The 24,062-nt window shown below is 36.8% G+C and overlaps 1 protein-coding gene across 6 annotated transcripts in view; it reads left to right on the plus strand.

Moving 5' to 3' along the window:
- The window catches only part of L3MBTL3 (L3MBTL histone methyl-lysine binding protein 3), a 76,909-nt gene that overhangs the window by 50,639 nt on the left and 2,208 nt on the right, over nucleotides 1-24,062 (plus strand). For all 6 annotated transcript variants that reach the window (XM_057364355.1, XM_057364359.1, XM_057364358.1 and 3 more), the window contains exons 15-21: nucleotides 1,136-1,250; nucleotides 4,429-4,531; nucleotides 10,766-10,912; nucleotides 12,275-12,442; nucleotides 16,336-16,427; nucleotides 20,841-21,004; nucleotides 21,808-21,870. In XM_057364355.1, coding sequence (XP_057220338.1) covers nucleotides 1,136-1,250; nucleotides 4,429-4,531; nucleotides 10,766-10,912; nucleotides 12,275-12,442; nucleotides 16,336-16,427; nucleotides 20,841-21,004; nucleotides 21,808-21,870 — 852 coding nt within the window. The remainder of the gene's footprint in view (nucleotides 1-1,135; nucleotides 1,251-4,428; nucleotides 4,532-10,765; nucleotides 10,913-12,274; nucleotides 12,443-16,335; nucleotides 16,428-20,840; nucleotides 21,005-21,807; nucleotides 21,871-24,062) is intronic.

The following is a 24,062-nucleotide window of genomic DNA, read 5'->3' on the forward strand; positions in this document are numbered from 1 at the left end:
TAAGTTAATGCATTTTTAATCTATTTTGCAGAAATYGTGTACTTGAATTAATTTTCTTTTATTGTACAAATCAGTTTCCACTGTGAAGTCCTTAACTGTTGGAAGGGCTAACATGTACCAGATATCCAATCAGAAAGAAATAAAGGGTACATTTGTTTGCAGTTTGTACAGATTTATTAGGCATACCTGTTATTTCAAGTAGGAGATGCAGCTGACAATTTATTTTGAATCATCTGAATTAACTGCTAGTAGGGAGTCATCAKTGTATTTTCACACCTACAAGTTTCCTACTTTAGGCTGGACGTGCAAAACTAAAAACAAAAACCCCCAAAAGAATCCCAAAACAACAAAAACCCCATCCCAAAACAAAGAGAAAAAACCCACTCCCCAGTCTAATTTATTAAATGACAGGATCTGTAACTTCTAGGGTAGTAATTTGACTCTGTAGCATGTGTTAAAAGAGCTCTGTATGTATCTGTGTGTACGTGCATCCACACATGTGTGCCTGAGAGATCTGAGGAATTTACTAGTACAGAGGTCAGGCAAGATTTGAAGATGTTTAGCTTTCACATGAAAAAAACGTGTGTATATCCTATACTGTGTTTTCTGGAAAGTCACATGGTTCATTTTCTCTTCGGTTTCAACTCTTCATCCTGGATAGTCTGGTTTTAGTAAAATTGTTGCTTTATGATGGGGGGATTGTTTGTTTTTGATAGATAAATTCAATTTTTTTAGTCCTTTGCTTACTGCTCTGCTGTTTTTAAATCCAGTTCAAAGAGGAGATTAAAAAATTTGGTTTTTTGTTTGTGTGGTTTTTTGAGAGATGAAAAAGGCAGAAATTCATGCCTAATTTAAGTATTAATGTGGGAACTAGTGTGAAAAGTGCTTTATTCCTGGGATTTGAGCCTGATAACACAGTRAACAATCATATGACATATGGCTGTTTACTCTTTACTTCAGTGAGAATATGCCTGGGTCCAGAATGTAATGTGTGTGTATTTTCTATGTAACTTAAATAGTTCTCTGAAAGTGACTTCTCCAATGGACATGTCATTTCTAGAGATTACTCAGGTTAACTGATTTTATGGAAAATTTTCCTAATCTAAAATATACTATTCTCGTTTTTGTATTCTAGGTTCATTTTGATGGCTGGGATAGTATTTATGATTATTGGACTGATGTAGACAGCCCTGATATCCATCCTGCAGGCTGGTGCACGAAAACTGGACACCCTCTTCAGCCCCCACTTAGTAAGAGAAACCACACTGTAAAGTAATGTAATGTAATGATGGTAAAAGGCATGTGCTGTGCTGTGTTTTTTCCATTCAAGAGAAGCCACTAAGATAKGCAAAATAATTGCAGATGCGACATTTAGTGCAAATTCAACAGTCAGYAATTAATCAATTTTTAGTAGATGGCTTTAGTGACCCTTGCTGCAATGGAAATAAAACTACCACAGTCAAAACCAGAAGTAATGTTAAAAATCTGTTGTGTAAGATCCTGGTCCTCTCAAAGCTGGTGCTGAAACTGCTGTGACATTTAGTAGGGAGAGGGTATTGCTCTTAAGATCCTTTGTTCACATCTCTCTTGATGGTTAGCGTGCTTTTTGGCTCACAGGAGTCCAGACTGCGCTGAGAAGGCACTGCTTTCAACTGCTGTGGCAAATCCTCAGAAACAGCCAACTTCCTTTTCAGCTGAGCAAAGAGGGATTAATGTTCCCCRTGCTGAAAATAAATCCAACAGAAGCGCGGTACCAATAACACTGCATTCACCAGCTTGCCCTCTCAGGAGATTTTGTTTTACTTGTTGRAGAAGTGGGAGGTAAATGATAAATGAGACTGAAGTTTGCAGGGAGAAGAGATTTCTTGGTTAATRTATCCCTGCTTAGGCCACCGTGCTTCTGGATAAAGGCAGTGAGATCGCTTCAGCCAAACTTTGAACAGATGAGTTTTTAAGTGAATGTTCTTCTCTGAGATTGGTTTATATAACAACTCTGAGGTATGGTTTGCACAAGTGCTGAGTATTCACAGCTGTAACAAGATCAGAAAGAACTGTRCTTGGAAAATAAGGAATGCTGAGCAATGCCAAGTACTCGGAAAAAAATTAAATGTAAAATAACTGGGATACATCACACACAGTGCGAATGTCTTACCTGAAAATCAAAGTGCCTTGGTTCAATGTCTCTAAATGTCAAGAAGAAATGATTCCTATCCAGGGTGTGATCAGAGTATATTCATTAGTTTTCTGAGCACTCCAGCAGTACAGTGATGACTGCCTGTTAGGAAGTTAATCATTCTGCCTTCAGAGTCTGAATAGAGTGCCATAAATGCCAAAGCACAAAGTGAATAATGAGGAGGAGACAGGATACTGCATATCTGCTTCTTAATCTGAGAGGTGCTGTCCTGTGTGCTGAACAAGCAGSCCAGTGGGAAAAGTAGCCTGTGTCCACATAAATAGAAATTGTATCATATGGCAAACAAGCTGAATAGGGTTGTAGCATTTCTATTATGTAAGATTGATTTAAAAATAAAAATCTTAGCCTAGGTAGGAATATAAAATATGTAAATTCTTTTTTTTTGAGACTTTAAAAGAAAGAAGATGCAGGTGCCCATCACATAAAACATATCATCTCTAGATCCTAGCTTAGGAGGCACTTTTCATCTSTTTTAGGTTGTGACTGTTAGGAGTAACTTTCTGTTATGCTACAAAAATTAAGATGGACAATATGACAGGAGAGGAAGTYGACCATCCATTAAATAGTAAAAAAGTAATAAGCTACACAAATACCTAAAAATAGAATGATTACKGAATAAAATATTATTCCAACAATATTATTTTGTTTCATTACCATATAGAATATTATAAAAAACATTAATATTGTTTGCAGATAAGTTAAAAAGCATTGCCAGACTTCTGCAAGGATTTCTTGAGGAGGGAAAAAGATTTTGCAAGACAGTTTCTGCCTCAGACAGTATGATAGGACTTTTAACAATGAGCTCCCTGTCTTAAACACTAGCAGCTTTGTGTGAATGCTGTGCAATGTTAGCAAAATTAGTCTAGAGCAGTTACCARTATTCATGTATTCATAGTGTTTTTAGTAATGAAGTCATCCTGATGGATTATGACCTTTTTGATAGCAGATGGGGAATTAAGAGCCATGTACTGGTGTCGGTTTTAATATCATTTCTCAGTGATGCAAACAGCAGCTTCTTGCATAAACATGAACAATCACTTGCAGCTCTTCCAAATTACATTTGTAAAGAGATTGAATTTTTTAAGTGAGATCATTTATAGGGAGATAATWTTTGCAAAATCAGAACATCAGTGAAGTAGGACTTCCCTTTACAGAAACATCCCTATTCAGATAACTCTTCTTCTGAGCCCACTTACTGGTTAAGAATCAATTTTGCACAAAGGTAGAATAGGTGAAATKCCCTGTTCTCTCACCCATTGCACTCTTTAAAGGTTATATGAGTCTTTGAACTTCACTGTAGTCATAGTGTTGTAACATTTGCATAGTTGGAACATGTMGTAAAAAAAGCTTTTGAACTGCTGTAATTATACATAATAATTCWCTGTCTTTCATTATCCATCTACGAGTAAGAGTCTTACCTTTCATCTAGAAAAATCTATTTAAATAGACCTTTTCATGTCTGTATTGTTATCTCTAGGGGGAGATAAAAGTTCATGTACTTTTTGAGAGGAACTGGTACTAGAGGGGGACAGTGCATGTTTGCAGAGGTGCAGCTGGTRTTCCCAGTGTCGTGTACTGGAGCTGGACAAGTCTCTTTATCTGTACAAGTCTCTCACTTGTTATGAAACTATGAATTGTGTGTGTTTGCTTGGACCTCAAAGCTTGTTTTGGCATACATGCTTTAATGTCTCTGCAGGCATCACTGTTACAGGTTGATGAAAATCAGATAGACACATAAATTCAGAGAAGTGAAAATGTCAAAAATCTCCTGATGGCTTGTTCTTTTTTTGGTARTATTTTCAGCCTTTGTTTCATCTTGTTTACTGGAAAACTTCAGCTAAAAAGTGTCAGTATGCATTACAAACACATCCCTGTCTTCAGCAGCAGGGATATATAACTTAGTTTTTCTGTGCTCTTGCAAAACAAYGAGGTTCCAATTAAATGTAGATAGTAGAAGTGAAATTTGATGTCATGCAGCTCCTCCAAGATTTTGTGTTCTTTATATAGATGTAGTTCTGTTCTAGAGATTTACTCACACAGAATAAAATAATTTCTCCTGTGGATTAGGTTATTTAAATCTGTATMATGCTTTTGCAGAATGCATTATAAAGTACTTCTGTTTACTTGTTTCTTCATGCTTGTTACAAAGCACTGGTATTTGTGCATTTTTATATAGCATTTAAATATTAGATCATTTTTTTAAAAACTCATTTGTAATTTCACCTGGYGTGCAGGTCCCTTGGAACTGGTGGAAGCTTTAGAGCAAGGAGGGTGTCCCACAGCAGGATGTAAGGGAGTTGGACACATTAAAAGAGCAAGACATATCGGCCATCATAGGTATGTTCTGTGAAACTGATTTTATTCTTTCAATTGAGGGATGTGTGCAGATGGTTTTTTTAAATTGTTATTCACAAGAAAACAAATCCAAGCTGGAAAAAAAAAATAGGAAATCTTGTAAACCTAAATATGCAATTATTTCAGTTGCCATGGTGAGCATGCTGAAATAAACATTAGCAATCTGTAACTTCATTTCACCAGGGTGTGCTGAGATAAGATTTGTCGTACATTACTTTTTGTCACAATGGGTAGATTCAGTTACTCTGTATTTTGTTCCTATGAGGATTCCTCGGCTTGCTGTCCAGATTGCCAAATGATGCAGACAGATATGTACAAAGCAATAACTTTTGAACCTTTTGAAATATGAAGCCACTGATTTTATTATGGATTCGATGTTTTTGTTCTGCCTGGTTGGCAGGAGTAAGGACTCGCTTGTTGGCTTGGAACAATGCTAGAAAGGAAATTCCGATTGACATATTCCTGAATGACAGATTGCTGCTTCTGTTTATGTTTCTAAAGATGGATTGTTGTCTAAAGATGGATTGTTGAACACCTTCTGAAGTATGATACAGAAATAAGGACATCTCATCCTAGAGAGTAGATAACATTAGCACAGAAAAATGGAATGGAGGGGACAGAAAGAATGGGAAACAYTACCCAAGTGGAAATTTTATTATTTTAAAAATATTTAGAGTGTGGGGGGAATCCAGACTTTCAATWAGGGATGGACAAGTAATACAGTTTGTTGAGAATTAAGCATCATAAATAACATCCTGTTACCTTTTTGCAAATAAGAACTTTCAGAAGTTATCATTTTTCCATTACACTGCCATAGAATTCTCAAATGTTGTCACTTTATTCTTCCTGCTCTCTCATGTGGTTAGCGGATTGCTCTTTGGTTATTATTTATATGTTTTTTAAAATATCTTTTTAAACTACCATGTTCCAAGAGTGAGCTCTGCAATCTTTTCACGTTTTTTGGGAGAGAATTATGTCCTGTTGACTAGAATTGTGCAACAAATTTTTGATTGTGTAACACCACAGTGAGCATACCATGGGTTTCAGCCCAAAGTTGAAAATTAAAATAAGGAAAGAAAAAGAAAGCGAATGTGTCTGAAAAGTTTTTCATTTATGATCTCTCTAARTAAACATTGGCACTAAAAGTTCTAATGTTTTAGATGGAGGGRATGAGTAAGAGCTAAATGTCTGTTTACTTTGTGTAGCCTTTGCTTTTATAGCTACATTTTCCACGCTATTTAAAGGCTGTTATACTTACTCATCCTGAATATTAAGAAAAGAAACAAACTCATGGCATTTCATTGTATTTTATYTTTACTGTAGTCTTAGTAATCATATTATTTGCACATTAACTGATAGTTCTAGGGCATAAAATATAACAAAGAAGATTTTGTTGATGATAAGACAGATATTTGCTCTTTCATAAAATTATACCAGTTATTATCTTATTCACTAGCTATTGATTTGCCTTCTGTGCTGGTATTCTAGTTTAGTTCTTGAATATTTCTGAGGAAAATTTGTTACTCATCTGGAGCCTCCAAACTTGAGGGTCCAGGTCACCCCAAACATTCTAACATTCTACCACCACTTTTTTCCTGAATTAATGGAGAGAATTTGAAATTTGTATAATTTTCCACATCAGGTAGCATTCCCATGGCTCTTTTATCTTGGCAACCTTGAAATGTATTTAACCATGCTTATCTTTTTTTTTTTTTTTTTTTTTTTTGCAATGAGGTGCAACGCATAAATGCCTGTGTGCAGAAAAGATGATAATTTAAAATGCTACGAGGTGCAACGCATAAATGCCTGTGTGCAGAAAAGATGATAATTTAAAATGCTAAGTAGTTCTGAAATAATTTTGAGAGCTTGTTCCTTAGGAATCAGATGAAAGCCTCAGTGATTAATTATATAGCGGGGCTAAAGCATTTACTTTTTGGAAAAGCTGATGTTAATAAGGACTTGGTATCTATCAACAGATGATCCAGGGTTGTGTGCTGTTGAAACAGCCTGATGTACAGATTGTTAGCATTATGCAGATCACTTGCATATTTATGATTGCATAACTCTGAAGTTTAATGCATGCAGTAATTCTCAAGTTCAAGTGGTAATGCGAAGAGGTCAGTAGTAATGAGTTCATTAGAATTTTGAGTCAGCCCTTTGTGAGTAAAAATTTTTGCCAGAAAYTTCAAACTTCATATCTGTTGTGTGTAAGTTGAGATGAACTGAAGTGCTGTGGTGGAGGCTGTGTTGTAAGACAGCACATGTTGTATGAACGCMGAAACCTCAGCCCAGCAGGACATCACACCTTTTTTTCAGCAGCCCAGGTTTATCCTCCTACCATTAACGTTTTAGAAAAGAGATATGTGTGTAACTCCACTTAGAGATAGATCTTGAGTGTGATAGAAGAACAGTTGCAAAATAAATACAGGTGGGATATGCTGCTCAACACTTTGTTCCATCAGAGGGTTCGGGAAAGGGCTGTTTACGTAAAAACCTCTGCTGACTTGGAAATCCCGGGCCTGTGATCAGAATGGYGCATTGCCTTTTTCTCTATTCATCTTCCATGATTCAATAAAAACAGGAACTTAYTTTAATGCTCAGTTTTTACTCAGTGTAGGCAGGACTCTGGAAGCAGTGGCTCCCTTTCCTCGGAAAACTGTGTCAGGGACACACATATTGCCAGCCAGTTTGTTGCCATTTTAGTAGTGCCCTGCAGACAGCTAATTGTTGTGCTGTGCTGATCATTCAGCATTTAGAAATGGTTGATGGCACTCCTGTTCGGGGGAAGGTGTGTGTCAGGTGGTGTTAATGTGCCTGTTTGTTTACTGAGGCAGCTCAGATGGGATTGAGATCTCAGTGTTGGGCTGCTTTCAAAGCTGTGGAGCTGTGCTGGAGGGTGTACTGCTCCATCCCATGAATAGCAGAGGTTTCACATTGAGGACCTGCTGCTACTTTTGCATCCTGCGGTTCTTCCTGAGCCCCTGGCAGACCTTGGGACCGCCACAGCAAGGACATCTGATCATTTTGGAAACTGAGTTGCATTTGGARCTTCTGTTGTTTTCAAAATGATGTGCTAAAGCGAACTGTAAGCTGGAGCAGAAATCCAGTTTTAAGGTGACAGAAAAGTTAAAAATCCTTATTTAATATTAAAAAACCTAAACATCAAGACTTCTGAGTCCTTGAGAGGAGCTGTGTTAAAAGCTTAGTCCTGTATAAATCAAATACTTYTATTATGTAGGAATAACAAGATTAATTTTTTCCATTCTGTGTAGCAGACAAGTTAATGTGAACTGAAGGCTGGAGGCATGGAGATTTGAGAGGTTTCACTAATTGATCCAAAGCCATACACAGGTTCATTCATGCTGTGTTTTGTTGTAACAAAGCTAACAGTGGAAAYCAGGAGGGTTCTTTTTGTTGCCTCAAGTAACAGTAGCATCAAAGGACTATGAAGGAGGTTTTGAAAAATGATACAGCAACTTGGATAATTAATTACAGAGAAAATGTCTGAATCTAGCGGTCCAAAGCATCCTTAATATTATAACTATTGTTGACTGAAACGGTCATTCAACTTCATTTTTCCAGAAAATACTAAAGGAAAAGGTAGTATATGAGCAGGCAAGTTAAAATAAAATACTGAATTTTGAGACTTTTTCTTGGAGTCTTTTGTTTGTTTTTTTAAAAATGTAAAACCTGTTAGTGGTGTTGGTAAACAGAAAACCTGTTGGAATCTGACAGTCATATTGTCAGATTTCATTGTGATGTAAGGCTTGCTTAATGATACACAGCTGAAGTTAAATACCACACAGGTAGTGTTCAGTGTTTCCTTGTGAAACACTGTTTTTCAATGCTTAGAAACATTGTCTGAAAACACCCCTGTGAGCATTAGGAAGCCAAAGGAAGATTACATGGTTTGCCCTGTAGCAACGGCAGAACTGAGATTAACCAATATATTCATGAATTTCTGATAACTGTATTTTATCACAGTGGTATGTGTTTGTCACAGCAAGAACTTAAATCACACTAGCATTGGTGCMTTAAAACCTTTTTCTGAGCAGAAGCCTGTGTCTTTCACCTTGTATTTTGYTTGAAAGAGAAAAAAAGACATCATTGTGTTAGATGCAGCAGCACAAGACATCTGGCAGAGACTAGTTCTAAAACACACAAAACCAGTAAACTGAGAATAAATGTAAGTAAGAAATATATAAATTTAAAATAAAACACCCTATTCTGTTTAACTAGAAATGAAAGATGAATGCTCCAAGTTAATTTTTATTTGTGTATTTTGTTCCATGTGTCTAAAAAAACATCATTAACAAAAGCATGTTGCACTTCAAACATAGGGCTTTATAGCCAAATGGGTGTCTGGACTCTCTCTTATTTGGATTTGTAAACAAAAAGTTCTTCACAAGAAAGCAAAGATGACTGTTCTGTGCTTCATTGGATCACCTGGGGATATGGCTGCATGTCCCTTTAAAGCACTGTACAGACTTATGGAGAAACATCTGCATGGAGTAGCCTTAAACAGGGATCTCATCTTGATTAGAAAAGCAGAAACTATTCTTTTTTTTCCCTCCATAATTCAAGTTCTACATAGCTACTCAAGAATTTAAAAATAATAATTAAAAAAAGTTGATATCATCTTGTTTTCAAAAGAGCCAACTGAAGAAATCAGGTGTGCTGTCAATCTCCTGTCTTGATAACCTCAGCAAGGGCTGACTGACTTGGCCTTAAGGAATTTTCTCCTTTTATGCAAGTGGTGAGAGAAATGTAAATTTCCACCAGCTTTTTGTTTATATTGGCAACATCAAAATTAGATCACCAGTATTGGTTCAACCCCAATATAGGAGCTGTTATAKACTCATACTGAACGCAGAGCTTCACGGGTAGAAGAAAAGGAGAGTGTACAGCATATTTTGAATAAAAGGCCTTTTTCTTTTTTTAATGCTATGCTTTGTAGGAAGAAAATGATAGTGAAAGCTGTTGTTTTTCCATTTATTTTTGTAATTTGGAGGTGGCAGGGCATATGGCTGTCAAGGTAGACTTGTTTCTATTAGACAGCTCTCTTTGGAAATCATGCATGTAACTATCAGCAAAACAAAGCATTGCAGCAATTTATGGAAAGATGGGTCGTTATATTCTTGAAAAGAAAATAAGCAAAATTCTAGAACACAGATTTTTACCTTTTAACATTATAGAAGTCCTTGTAACAATACAGATGAGTAGGAAAGCATAATTTCAGCATATAGTTAGTGTCATAGTTCATGAGCCACAAATAGGGCATCACATTTAATACAGTCTCTCCTATATCTTGCAGRGAGTTTTGAAAAGTTGTGAGTAATGTTATTCACTGTTATGATATGTATATACTATTCAGAGTTTAGGATATTACCACTGATGTGTTGAGTGTGTGGTCTGGTTGACTGATCATTTGAACACTCTAGAGCATTCTTCTAAAGAAAAAATCCTAGTTCAGCCCCATGTGTTTTGGTTTGTGTTGTGTTTTCCCCTGTCCTGCTTCTTGTGCAAACACAGGTTTTCTTACTTTGGTACAAATGTCATGTTTGTTAGAGTACTATTTACAAGTCATTATAGCAGTGGTCAGTGTCAAATTCTTTCCCTAGGAGGAGTGTGGGGAAATAGGGAGTGTTGAATGTTAAGAAAGACTGTGAAAATATCGCAGTCTCTCAATGGAATATCACAAAATGGCATTTGCAGTGATGGGGCACTCACTGCARTAGGGGCATGTGCACCATTCCTCATGCTGTGCCCTTGCAATGCAGCTTCTGTATAGACTTTAGAGACATAATAGAGACACCCTCCTTCACATGAATAAATAAATAGCTGTGGTAATATGACTTTATTTGGGGAGACTTGAGTATAGTCAAAGGCATCCTGTGTTGTATGTGTAAATACCATTGGAATTATGAGAGAGCAGGCTAAACATTTATCAAGCAACTTTCCACAGTGAATGTTGTAATACCAATGAATATAATTTGTGTTACACAAGCTGCTGTCAAAAGGAAATGTGAAGTTGAATTCTTTCAATTGATGGATTTATTAACATTTTTAAAGTATGACTACTTATTGCATTTTTTAAATCTTTATATTAATTTATTGCATCTACTTCTGGAAAACTTCAATGTGATTTTGTTTGAAAAAAGTGAAATCAGTAAAGTGTCTGAGAATAAGGAGTCATTTTTTTTCTTCAATTTCTAGTGCAGTCAGCTGCCCATATTCAGAGATGAACTTGAACAAAGAAAGCCTCTTACCTGACCGGTTGAGTGGGGAGATGCCTGCAGCCAGTCCTATCCCCAGAAACAGAAAAGTGGAAACAAGTGAAAGACCCACCTCTCCTGTAATCAAGTAATTATGATTGAAGCCATKTCTGTGACTAACAGCAGTACTTTATTTCTGTGTTCTGCAATGCAGTTTATAATTGTGCAATGACTGAATGGTTTCAGAAAGGCCTGCCTATTTATCTACATTTTCATTTAGAGGGTAGAAAAACGTTTTCTTCAGTGCTTATCAAAAAGGTCACAGATCTATCAAAGACTGATACTGATTTTACTGTCTATGGTTTAGCAGGAGTTTGGTTTCATCTTCAGTGTAACTGTGTTGACTACTAAAAGGTTAATTGAAGTTTAAAATTGAATGTTGGCCAGTTGTTTTCACTTTAGAAATTGTGTTTCTTTTGTTTGTTGTAGTGGCCTTATTGATGTGACTGTAAATTAATGTTGCTCTTTGAAGAAGAGCCACTATTCTGTCTGGGAGAGTGGGGAATCAATTTTCTGGGTTATGTAAGAACAATACAGAAGTCTGTGGCTGAAGCTTTTAAACAGGAGCACTGGGAAAAAACAAAGGAATGTGATACCAWGATGATTATTTTCAGATGATCATTTTATCTCAGAAATTGTGGATGCTGATTCCTGTGCTTATTTTGGGCTACAGGGAAAAATATAGAATTTAAGAAGCCAAGGAAAGCAAGAGAGGCTTTCCTTTCTCTTCAAGGGTTACATTWATGTAAATGTGAAAATGTGACTGTTCAGTGAAAATTTCCAGTTCCCACTGTAATGACAACATATTTTCAATAGATGGTATTTTAAATTGCCTTCTCAGAGACAGTTTCAGCTTCATGCTTTAAAATTCACAATATTCCACTGTCAAAGAGTTCTGCCTGATTTGATTGTTCTTATAAATGTAGGGTTTTAGAAATCTGAAGTGACTTAATTACTCCCTGGCAGGTAGCCTGAGTACCATTACAGTGAATCCAGTAGCACTTTGAGCAATGCCCTCAGTGGCAGGGACTGTGTCAAGTGCTGCTTTTTTCATTGTCCCAATTAAGAGGCTGCATTCAACATTTTAAAGGCTGCACAGTGATATATCATGGGAGAGAAGGGATAGAAGGAAAGTAATACCTCAAAGTGTTCTTGTGTTACAAATATTAGAAGTGGATAGCTTCTGTCAAAAATAATATTAGACAGATTCTGTTCCTGTTGAATTGCCTAATCATTTTACCATTGATTTAATGGAGAAGTTCTGTATTTTGATTTCTGAAAATCACAGATACAAAATTTTTGTTAGGGGAAAATAGAAAACTTCTCTGTATTTCTTAAACAAAAAAACACCTTGTATGTCTTCAGCTGTGCTAATGACCATAGAGAAAATAAATTAAACAACAGCTTAGCTGCTTCCACTTTTTATCATTTTGCTAATTTGTTTTAACAGTGACAGAAAATGCCCCAGCCCTGGTCACGTAGGTATGAAATCTTCACCTCACAATCGACCATCTGGGAAAACTGTACCAGAGACAACCAAGCTGGAAGATGCAGAAAGTAAATCTCCTTGCAAGAAGCCCCTGTTATGCAATGTGAAAGAAAAGAAGGCACCACCTGGGTAACTCTCAGTTCCTTTCAAAGTATTTGTTGTTTGGARTCAGTCAGTTTAAAGTGCAACTTTTCAGGCAGTGGACCTCAGTGATTTGTCTGTGGAATTCTTGGAAGCAGTGGGGAAGGAGATGGAGGCTCTTCTGCTCTCTTTATCTTAGAAATAGCAGGGAAGGGAATATCACAATGTAYACAAGAAATAAGAGACACATGTCAGAGGAGAGGAAAAATACAATACAGATCAATTATTGGAAACTGACGTCCTTCTTCCTAGGTTTGTGTACAAATGTGTTTTATGTGTACAAATATGTACAAACACGGAAAAATTAAAAATGAGTCTTTAACTTTCAGTATCTAGCATGCATTTTTGATAGAAAATGACATGAGATAGCTTTTTTATACCATGAATTTTGTTCTTCCGTGCAAGTTTGGAACTATATTGGAAGCTAAAAATACACAATTCAGTGTTTTCATAGGAATATGTAAGGCAGTAGGATTCCCTACATTTTTAATTAGTCACAGCATTGCTACATTATTTTATTGACTATTTTCAAACAGAAATAAATGACAACCTGGAATAAGAGGTGTCATTTGTTACATATTTACATAAACTACATTATTTTGTGTTCATAATGTATGAGCTGTGTTACCAGTAATTGTGTCTTGAGAGACAGAGACTGGAGAATTGGTATCATGTGATAAATGTCCTACAGTAACACTGATGATTGAAATGTAACTGTTTTGTTAAGGATTGGAATTTGATGATCCTTATGGGTCCCTTCCAACTCAGGATATTCTGTGAATTAAATGAAAACACTGCAAGATTTTTTTTTAAACTTTTTTTTCAAGTTGAGTTAACCAGATCTGGCAGTGTTTTATGATTTTTCTTCCTTTTTCCACTAGAATATTTAACTATTATCCGTTGTTTAATTTATTGCAAAAACCTCTGTTAAATTAAAAAACATAGTGTGTAGCTTTTTTTCATCTCCTTATATTTGGCCAAAATAATTTTTCTAAAACATTGTTTCATATTATTTCAATCAGGTTTTATTCTTATTTTGGAAAAGATCTACAAAGACCATCAAGCAGTGTCAAGATAATTTCCATACTACTAATAAAGAGCATTCACTAGTCATACTGTAGTGAATTTAAATAGAAAGAAAAAAAAAAGAGGGCTTCAAGTGTAATTTTGAAATAACCTCTGTTAAAAAGTAGCTGTAATTCATCATTTTAATCATACTTATGATAAATTCACCTTTTTTTTTTAGAAATATACTTAGTCAGTACAACCAATCTCTTAAGATTAATTGAAGAAAAATATTTTTGTCTTCTACTTTTTTAGGGAGTGTTACCTTTAGAAGACTTAAGATAACCAATACACATGCTATCTGTTCACTGTGTTGAGTCATGTTTATTAAGAGAATAAATCTTGGTGTGCCAACTTTGAACTACCCAYAGACTTTGCAGTTTGTATTTCAACTATTTGAATACCCTGATGACTGTCTGCATTTTATCATCTAGCTTTCCTCATTYGTTATGTATCCAGCAGAGTCATAGAGGACTTTCAGCTGAATAATCTTCCTTTGAAAAAGGCATGAAAAATAATGTTCACAACATTAGGTATATATGCACTGCTGGGCTTATGAAATATTGAGCATCTGGTTATTGGAATACCCAGTGGATCTTTTTAGRTGTGTATTCAAAGTGCACATGCATAATTGAAGACACAGATACACACACTTGTGTGCTCTTTAGTTGCTGAGCTCATGGTGTGGATTTAATTATGTTTGACTTCAGTTCAATTGTGTATACCTTCATATTCCAGGTAATCTTTTGTTTCATAGAAGTCCTTCAATGAGGAATGAATAACAAATGAATCCAAACATGAGTTTTATTTTGTTGTGTTAAATCTAAGTGGTACTCAGCTAATATCCAGTTCCACTTACTTTTTCTTTTTTTCTTTTTTTTCTTAAAGCTCTTTATGCATCAGGCAACTATACTAGAAAACTTTGGTTTGCAAAAATATAATTATGTACATAAATACTGCAGTGTGTCCCTCTGGAATTATAAATCAGTACCCCTGAGATTATAAATCAGGATAAAAATTACATGTCTACAGCATATTAAATTTTATTCTGAAAGTATCTTTACAGTAGCAAAAGAATTTTGCCATAACAAGAATTCCACTCTAGAAATCTTTGCAATGAAGGAATGTGAACACTCAGGCTTGGGAATCAAATTATACTGACTCTTAAAAGAAAATTTGATTTGTTTTCCAGCCTCTTGCCCAAAACCTTCAATTCATGATACTRTCATATTTAACCAATGAGGTAAAATTTCTGGATGTGTGTTGCTTTGAAAATTGCTCTCAAGAAAATAGGGAGGTACTTGTTGATCTCTTTTCCTCATGTTGAATTACACCTATAATTTCTTTCGACTTTGGAATTAATTGCACTGGTTTGTAGCATGTTACTTTAGAAGTYTTCTRTGTTTGTGYAGTTACAAAARTAATATTTAAGTAAATAAAYCTTCCTGAGGAAGATACTTGGTGGTACAAGAAATCACGCCTGCTGTGTGCAATCCACTGGTATTGCTTGTTTTGTGTCCTGTCATGCTACAGAACCTGGATTTTCTGATGTGCTGTGTTCATTTTGCAGCATTAGCAGTGTAATAATTATATTTCTGTTGAAATCWGTGAACTTGAAACTCCTACTTGATYTATTCACAAATATTTYCTTGTATATAATRTATAAATAGTRTTTAGTGGTATAAATGTAAACAGTGGGATTCAATAGATGTGTTTCTTCTGTGGATTTGTGTTTTGAGGTTAGCTAATCTTGATATCTAACAAGTCGTTAGACAAGGTGTCTTTACAAGGTCGATTGACTTTTTATCTGTGACATTCGTTAGGGGATTCTTGTTGACTGCTTCCCCTGTAGGCAGTGAAGCATCAGTTCATACAGTAGTGGGATTTCTTGTGCTCTAGACTCTTAAGAGTCATTCTGTCTGGCGCCTATTTTTAAAAAATGCTCATTATGTACTTGGTTTCTCTTGAGTGCTCTGTATCTGTGATGGGTTTGTAAGAATTGACCAAAGTGYTCTGGAATTCTTAAAAGCAGAACTAAATGGACACATAATGTCAGCAAATTCTTACCACTCCACATCTGTAAGAAACCAGGCTGGAATGACCTTCTGAAGGMAGAGTTTGAAAAGGAACTTCCCAGGGACTGACTTTACGATGGAAGTAAAGTCATCCTCCACCCACCCACRTTGAGAAATTCTCTTATTTCCACATCTCTTGCCCCATTTTTCTCAACAGGGGGAAGACATTCCCTCCGCAAATGTTTGGGCTGGCYAAGCTGGGGGAGCAGCTGGATAAGAAGTAATGCAAAAGCAGATACAAAAGAATACAGATGTTTTCAGTGGGATCATTAACAGCTGCACAACAGGGTGTCAGTAACTATGCTGACATGGAGTTGATGTCAGCTAGAGATGAAGGTTGGGCAGAGAAAAATGAGTAGGTGCTATTTCACACAGCTCCTGAAAATGGCCTGCATAACCAGTAATGCTTTGTGGGACATGAACCTCTATATGTGGGTTCCACTCTTTCCATCTTCTGCCTTCATTCTTACGTTTTCGAGTTTCAGTTATAAAGTCAGGTGTGATGCTATGGTTTATCTTAGTTTACACTGTTCTTGAACCTTCTTTGCAAAATTCATGTCAGGAGTTGTGCCGTCTGTGTAAATCAGAAGTTAGATCCTCCCTGTTTCTTTATTTTATGATGATACAACATTCTTTGTGTGGGAATYCTGGTGTGTTAATAGCTTTGCTAGCAAGAGATGTCATCATGCTTAGAGGTTTTTATGATATATTAATAAAAATTGAACATCTTATTTTCCTCAGTGGAGTACTGCAAACAAAGGACGCCATAAAGAGCAAAGAGTGTGAAGATGAGGAGACAGAAAATAAGCTGCTCATTTCAAATGAAATTAAAGGTAAATTAGCAGTACTTTATTTGTTTCAAATTAAAATCTGCAGAGGTGAAGAAGTRTGATGTTTCTTGAAATTCTCATGAAACTGTGTTGCAACTTTTTGTCCACATTCACTATTTGTGTCCAAAAATTTTTTGACAGCAACATTTTTAGCACTGTATTTCTTTATCTTGTAATTATCAAAGGCTTTGCCAAGAACTTTATCRCTGTTGCAAAGRTGAGTGCAAAATGATTACTGATATAAAAAAATCTCACTTCGGTAATTTTTTTTTTTCACTGACTTTTAAAAATAGGTTATTAAACCACTCTGAGTTGTAAAGGTAAAACATTCTTATTGCCTTGAAAKTGTATTGAAAGTTAAAGCATTTGCACATTGCAGACACAATGCAAAGTTAAGGTAGCTCACTCAAGCCASGCTCAGCCTTGTTGAAGGTCATGGCCAGACTGTGGCTTCTCATTGCTGAGACAGGAAAGTTCTCATAAAGTCTCCAAAGGTTTCTTCCAACATAGACTTCASTTCTGTTCAGTGATTCTGTGTGRTTTATGTAMCRCTGTATGAAAACTCTYGGCTGTTCAGAGATCCAGTTGGACRGATTGAAGCAGCCATTCATTATTAATTTCTATCCTCACTGAAATGAGGATGCTCATTTCACTGAAATTTGATGCTCAAATCCAGARCATCACAATTTATATTAGATAATTATTTTGCATGTGTAAAACTTTGTACGTCAGGCTAGTTATTAGACTGAGTCAGTGCATTGTTTCAGTGCAGCTTTTGCTGCAATAATTTTATTAATTCATACAAGGTCAATGCAAAGTTAAGTGTCTTAATYTCCTAATCTTAATTCCTTGAATTTTTAGATTATTTTMTTCYGTTTGTTGTGCTGCAACACAAAGTTTGCAAGGCTTTCATCAAAATTCATAGGACTTTGAGTAACTGTGTTTCTTTAAGAGCTATCTGTCTTACGTTTTAAGTGAATTCATCTCTGTAAAACCCAAGAAATTCTTTGAGACTAGTAGAGATTGCATAAAGATAAAATGAAGGTAGTTTTTTATTTTTAATTATTAACCTCTGATGCATTTCTTTTATCTGAAGATGTCATTTGACTGCCAGCACTTTTTGGATAGATCTGAGGCAYGCTGACGAGTGTGTAAAATGTGAGAGGTTCCATCTGTTGCAGGAGCTGTGAAAAAACTGTTTTGAAACATGTTGTAGTTCAGAATTCTAGAGAAAATGAAACATTCAAAGAAGCAAGTCTCTAAAGCAAATAGAAGAGAGCTTTTGGTCATTTTGAGTATTTTATTTCAGCAGGAAGGAAACATGCAGTTTTGATGATGATGTTTGCATTATATGACACAAACCAACAAATTCAAATACTTGGGAATATTCTAAATTGTTGGGAATTCTTCTTTTACTACTAAGAAAACTGTGAAGCATTTTGAGTTTGACAGAATTGTTTGGATAAAGTTTCACCAACAAGCTTGGCTTACTAGGTTCTTGCATAGTTAGATTTAGGAAAATAGAGCACCTTCTTACATTGTTATCTAGAAAAGTTGTCCTCCCAGCATAGTGTTTTGTTATTATGTATTTTATTAAGATGGAACATTTAATCTGTRAGATGAAAATGGATCATTAGGTTCTTGCTGTCATCGTCATGGAAAGCTCAAGATAAAATAATTGGGGATTTGTGAACTGTCACTGTGGGTACCAGTGCTTGTTGTCCTGTTTTTTGGCATGTCGMTTACCTTGTTATTCTTCAGCCTACTTTTGCTATACTTTGATCAGTTCTCTACTGATAACTTTATAAAATGTGTTCTGCTGTCTTCCCTTTGTTTGGAGAAAGATTATTGGGAGCTAAAYAACTCCACTGAAATCACAGCCCTKTCATCATAACTTTTTTAATGGACATAAGTCTTGTACTTAAAAAGCTTATACATGCTAAGAGCTAGAACCATGCAGCAGGGAATGAGCAGTGTTATTGGTCTCTCATTAATGSTAAAAGGTATTTGCCATTTAGCTTCTTTGAAACATAAGTTTTAATTTTGTTCCACGGTAACTCACTAAGAAGATAGAGGTGAGCTATCAGAGAGAAGGTTAACAAGGTGGCATAAAGTTTGAGGAAGAATGTAAAGGCAGGTGGGCTGATTCTGAAGCAAAATGCCAGCAGRCACAGGTTAGGTTTAGAAGTGTGAACTTTGTGCATCCGACTGCTGTTTTGTGGAGCTGGCAAGCAGATTTTGTTTCTTAAGTGGTTCTCRAGGCTGTTGGTGGCTCTGTGATGAAACTGGCTAACCTCTGGTGMACCTAAAGTTACTCTTTGAGTAAATGTCCCAGTTGAGACATAAATTGGAATATTTCATMTTTTCTCTGGCCCAGAAAGACAGATTGCCTCTCTATGGCAARCCAGGCTTGCAGAGTGAGAAATACCCCAGAGCATGAGGGCAGGGAAAACTTTTAACTGTCTGGTATTACAGACAGAGTAGCCACAGTGGTTTATTCTGGAGTTTCTGTTACAAGGTTACCCACACTAAAACTAAATTTCCTTTTGTCATGTTGTGGTTATATCGCCTGCAGGGCTAGGTACTTTTTAATTTCCTCCATCTAGTTGGATAAATTGGCACTTTACCTGCTGCATTTGTGCTCTTTGCCTTACAGTGAGGCAGGTACTACACAGACTGAGAATGCTGCCACTGTGCCTGTACCTAGATGCTGTGCTGTGTTTAAAAGTGTGAATACGGGGTGTGATTTGTGCAGTATTTTCTTCACMGAGTTTTAGAGTCAGCTGTTTATATGGCAGTATCAATATATTACATGTTTTGTGAATGAAAGAAAAAAAATAGCTGAATACTTGTATTTTCAACTCCTAAGAGACCTTTTCTAGAAGGGAGGGCATTTGAGGGAACAATTATAAAGATACTGTTCAGTAAAATATGCTTTATGTTCAGCACAGTTGCTGTCTAACARGGTACATTCCTTTCTCACTGAGATTTTTATTAGTATTAGATGCTCTAAAGAGCATTTGTTAAACAACAGTGAAGTGCAAGCAGACATTTGGGGAACTCTCTTCTAAGAGTGAGAGTATATTGGTAGTAAAATATTGAGTCTATTAAGAAAAAAATTGAGTGGGCTGACTGTGCTGACTAAATGGCTTAAGAGTCAACTTCTGAATGATAGGCATTAATATAAAATGCGGATAAATGTTGAAAGTAACAAAAAAATAGGCTAGAGGAGCAGAACAACACAAGCAACACAAATATAGTAACACCCTATGTTAGCCATATAATGGATCAGCCCCACTGTGTTGGCAAAAATCTATAATGGGAATTTGTGCCCTAGTTGTTGGGCATAAATGGATGAAAACTAGAACAGTTAGGATTGGGAGAACTTGTGGTTAATAGCAGCTTTTGAAAAATGGAAGCAGAATGAAATTCAACAGAAATGAGTAATCCAAACAAAAATTGCATAGGGATTTGTGAGTAGCTGCATGAACCATGTTATTAAGGAATATTAGGCATTAACACTGTGTACTTTGTTGGCTGTTCCTTCAGGAGTGAATTTCAGAGGTTTTCCACAATTTTAATTGGCAGTTGGGAATCACTCGGACCTGAGTTCATATAGCAGGCATGTGCTTTTGCACTTCCAATGGCTCTAAATGAACAGGGATTTTGCATGCAGTTTGACATCATTCGAGGAACGCCTCTTCACTCATTCCTGCTGACACATCTGCAACTGCTGCTTTTCTCCAGACAGCAGCACCCTCCCACCAGTACATTACCTTTGAGGGCAGTGGGATGGAAGATCATTCCTTCCATTGTGGATAATTGAGATAAAAAGCAGCACGGAGGAGTTAAATTTTATTTTCCAGATAAAACATTCAGTTAAAGTGGAAGCAGAGAATTTGCAGATATTTGTGGTTTTTCCTCAGAAGAACTGAAAAACATTTTGTTGTGGATGAGCCATAAACGTTATGTGGGCTGGAAGTGTATAACTGATTCACTTGGAATTTTGTAGCAGTGCAGTGCTGCTTTTGATTTCCTTACAGCTCAACCCCAAAATTAAGTTAATTCTTGTATTGCTGTACAACTATTAAATGTGGGTGTGATTTATTGTACCAAAATATTTTAAATTATTTGACCTATGGTGGGTTATGCTAACAGCTCCCATGGCATAGAATTGTGTTGTGTTGAAAGAGACTTTTTCCATCTAGGAGTAGTCATATTTATAGAGATCCAATATAATGATAGTCATTCTARTGGAAGAACTGTCATGGTACTCTAATTCTGGTGCAAGCAAAACTGTACAGCTTGTGTAGGGAGGCCCATCTGTATGAATAGAAATGAATGTGCTTTTACTGTGACTGATCTCACCTTTGACTGAGGCATTTATTTCTCATTTCTTGCTTCCTGTTACTGAAGGTGTTGAAGAACCCAACACACAGAGGCTTCTCGCTCAACCAGTTATTGTGTCTTCCAAGTTGCAAATCCCTGGCCTTCCACTGCGCTGGGAACAGCAGAGCAAGCTCCTTCCAAGTGTAGCTGGGATCCCAGCCAGTAAAGTTTCCAAGTGGAGTACAGATGAGGTAAGTTCCCCCTTCGTCTCCYGTTTTGCTATCACTGTCCTTGAAGGCTGATTCAGAGCTTTAGATTATCCCCACAGATTAAGAAAAAYACATGAGTATATACTCAGAGAATTAGACTCAGACCTAATGATCCCCAAAATGCCCATTCTGCTGTCATCCAGCTCTGGAAGCAGAAATATTAATTCATATGTGTATTGATATAGATTATTATGTATATGTGTGTGTGTGTGTATATATATATATATATATATATATATATAATAAACACACTTATTGGTTCATTGGTGTTGTAAAGGGAACTGCTGAATGTATGGCCCAGCATATCAGGGGCTCATGGTCTCCACTGCCAACATCTGGTCCCCACACAAACACTGCAGCAATGATGTAGGGGTCTGCATGAACCAAGGAGCTGTTCCTGGTGCATAGTTTGGATGTGGCACGCTGCTTTGGAGGGTGAGATTATGGTGCAGAGAGGAACAGTGTGGATGTGGTCAGGCCATAATACCTGATTTTAAGGTTAAGAGCCCTGCCTCTGTTCATGTACATGGCAATGCTTGGGCCAGCAGAGTCTTGTCATTGCTTTACTTTCAGAAGTCCCTGTGACTGTTCTCTGCACCTGAGGCAGTTGGATGTCATTAGATTAGAGAAAAAAAGAAGTATCTCTATGCACTTACAGAAGAAGGTGGAAAATATGAGACTGTAAAAACAACAGTTAAAAGACTTTAATGATTGTCAGCCTTAACAACTGTTTTGAGAAAACATGAGTCTTACTAAGTTTCTATCGTTGTATACTTTGGTGGCAGGTCTCTGAATTCATACGAAGTTTACCAGGATGTGAAGAACATGGCAAGGTGTTTAAAGATGAGGTGGGTGAATTTTATTTTAAAAAGTCAGAGATAACAAAGCTTTGTAGAAATACATATAAATTAGCAGAATGAAGTGTATGGAATCGTAGAATCATCAGGTTTGGAAGAGATCTTGAAGGTATTAGGTCTAACCCTCCAAGCCAGCACCATCCCCATGACTCCTAAACTATAACAACCAGCACCAGATCCGGGTGCCTCTGAAACACTTCCAGAGATGGTGACTCCACCACCTCTCTGTGCAACCTATGCCACAAAGTCAGATGMAAATGTATGGAATATTAGGCTGTTTTTCAGGTCATGAAAGTAAAGAGAAAACTAGCCWAGTGTCAGTTAGGCGCTTTTCCAACTTTTTTTTCTGCCAACTGAAATTAGTTAGCAACTTCATGATTGACTACTGTTGTCTCTTGATCTGGCTGGACGAAACTTGTAAGCAAGTACGTTGTTTTAGTTCTGCAGGATGTAAATAAGTAAAATAAAGCAGAACAGTGGCTCAAGATGACCACATCTTAAAACTCTTTGCGTCTTGTCAGAGCACACTTAGCTATTGATGCTCTTCCTCCTGATATATCCAGTTTAAGAAAATTATTTGAGTGAGCTGGAAGTGAGAAGATCTGAAGGTTCTGGTGAGGTTCAGAAAAGTAGGTCCTCATTTTGTGAGCATACCAGGCATGCATTTTTGTCATCTGAGAAAATTGTTGTTCCAAAGTTGTCATTAGGAACGGATAGAGCTTTTGGGTACATTAGGCCATATAAACTGGGTTGTTTTTTTCTCTTCTGCTCAGAGGTTTGTTATTCCTGTTAATGCTTAGCTTCAAGAAGGCAGTTTGATCACAGCTGCCAGAGGGAATACTTCAGGTGCTTATCCCAGCCAGACAACCTGAATGGGCAGAGTCAGCCAGCCTTTCAGGTGAAGAATAATTGTGGTACTTAAACTTGGGAGGGCATCTCCTGAGGAAAATGCATACAGATGGCCCTACTAATCTCCTGCAACAGAATTTTCAGGCTGTGCTGTAGATTTTAATGAGTATTACAGCTGCATATCAAAGGGCTGACAGGCTGCATCTCTGGGCATTTTGCACTTGCTCAGATGTTGGGCATTTTACTGTTCAAGCCCAAATCTCCCCTATGTCACTTAGGGTCTCTCATCAATGACTGTAAGAATAAAAGTTGGCATATTGCTAATCAAGTCAGCAAAGTGCCACAGAGATGGATGAATCCTTAACACTTTCATTCTCAGAGGTGTGAGAAAATACTTCCCCTCCCTAGGATTCAGCTTCTCAGGCTTTGTCTGTGACTGGTGAATTAAACCTCCCCCACTGAGGTCACTGAGGTCATTGAGGCATGGACTGGCTGATGTCAGTAGGTCTTTCAGCAGGCAGAAGATGCTGGATCAAACTTCTGCCATGGAAATAAATCTTCATCTTGTTTCTGTTAAAATGCTTCCGCTTTTTATTTGGGCATCCCCAAGTTCACATATTTCAAGTTCTGAGCCCACGAAGTCTGGCTTTGTGCACAATATGAGTAGAAAGTAATTGTGGGTGACCACATGATGCTGTTCTGACTGCAGTGTTCCTCACCTTAGAGTGCTGGGGTGTCCTTTGCAGCTGTCAGATTCAGAAAACTTGTTTTCTAGTCCTACAGAAATTTAGACTGTTTTTAGCTCAGATTTATATCTTTAAGGCTTAATGGTGCTCCTGATTTAACCACGGTTGCATTTTATGCATAGCTATCCAGATTACATTCCACTGAAAGTTTACCTATAGATATGTAAGTGACCCAACGTTTACATAGGAAATGTTGGCCCCATTGACCCCCTGGAAGTGAGGATCTTGGGGCTCTTCCTGTTGAGATTTAGCACTCCTGCTGAGAGAGTGATTTGCTTACAGGAGAATGTTCATTTGTAATGTTTGTAATGTGTTGTTTTCATCTGTAAGTAGAAGGACTACAAAGCTGGCAGAAAAAATATTTTGTGTTTTGAAAAGTTCTGTTGTGTTTGTGTCAGARGCAGTTTTATTAGCCTGGCCCCTGTTTTCATCTGGGATCAAATTCATTTCASTTTTCTATTTAGTGAGCAGAAAGTGGAGGCCTGAAGTGGATTCCAGCTTTGTAGCTGGAAAATCCAGAAGTCTTCCCTGTGGATGCTTGCATAAAAGGAAATAGCTGAGATGTTTAAAAGCATTGCTGTGCTTCAG

Source organism: Malurus melanocephalus, unplaced genomic scaffold (assembly GCF_030028575.1).
Source record: "Malurus melanocephalus ecotype Western Australia unplaced genomic scaffold, MMel_1.1 scaffold_38, whole genome shotgun sequence".
NCBI classification, from domain to species: Eukaryota; Metazoa; Chordata; class Aves; order Passeriformes; family Maluridae; genus Malurus; species Malurus melanocephalus.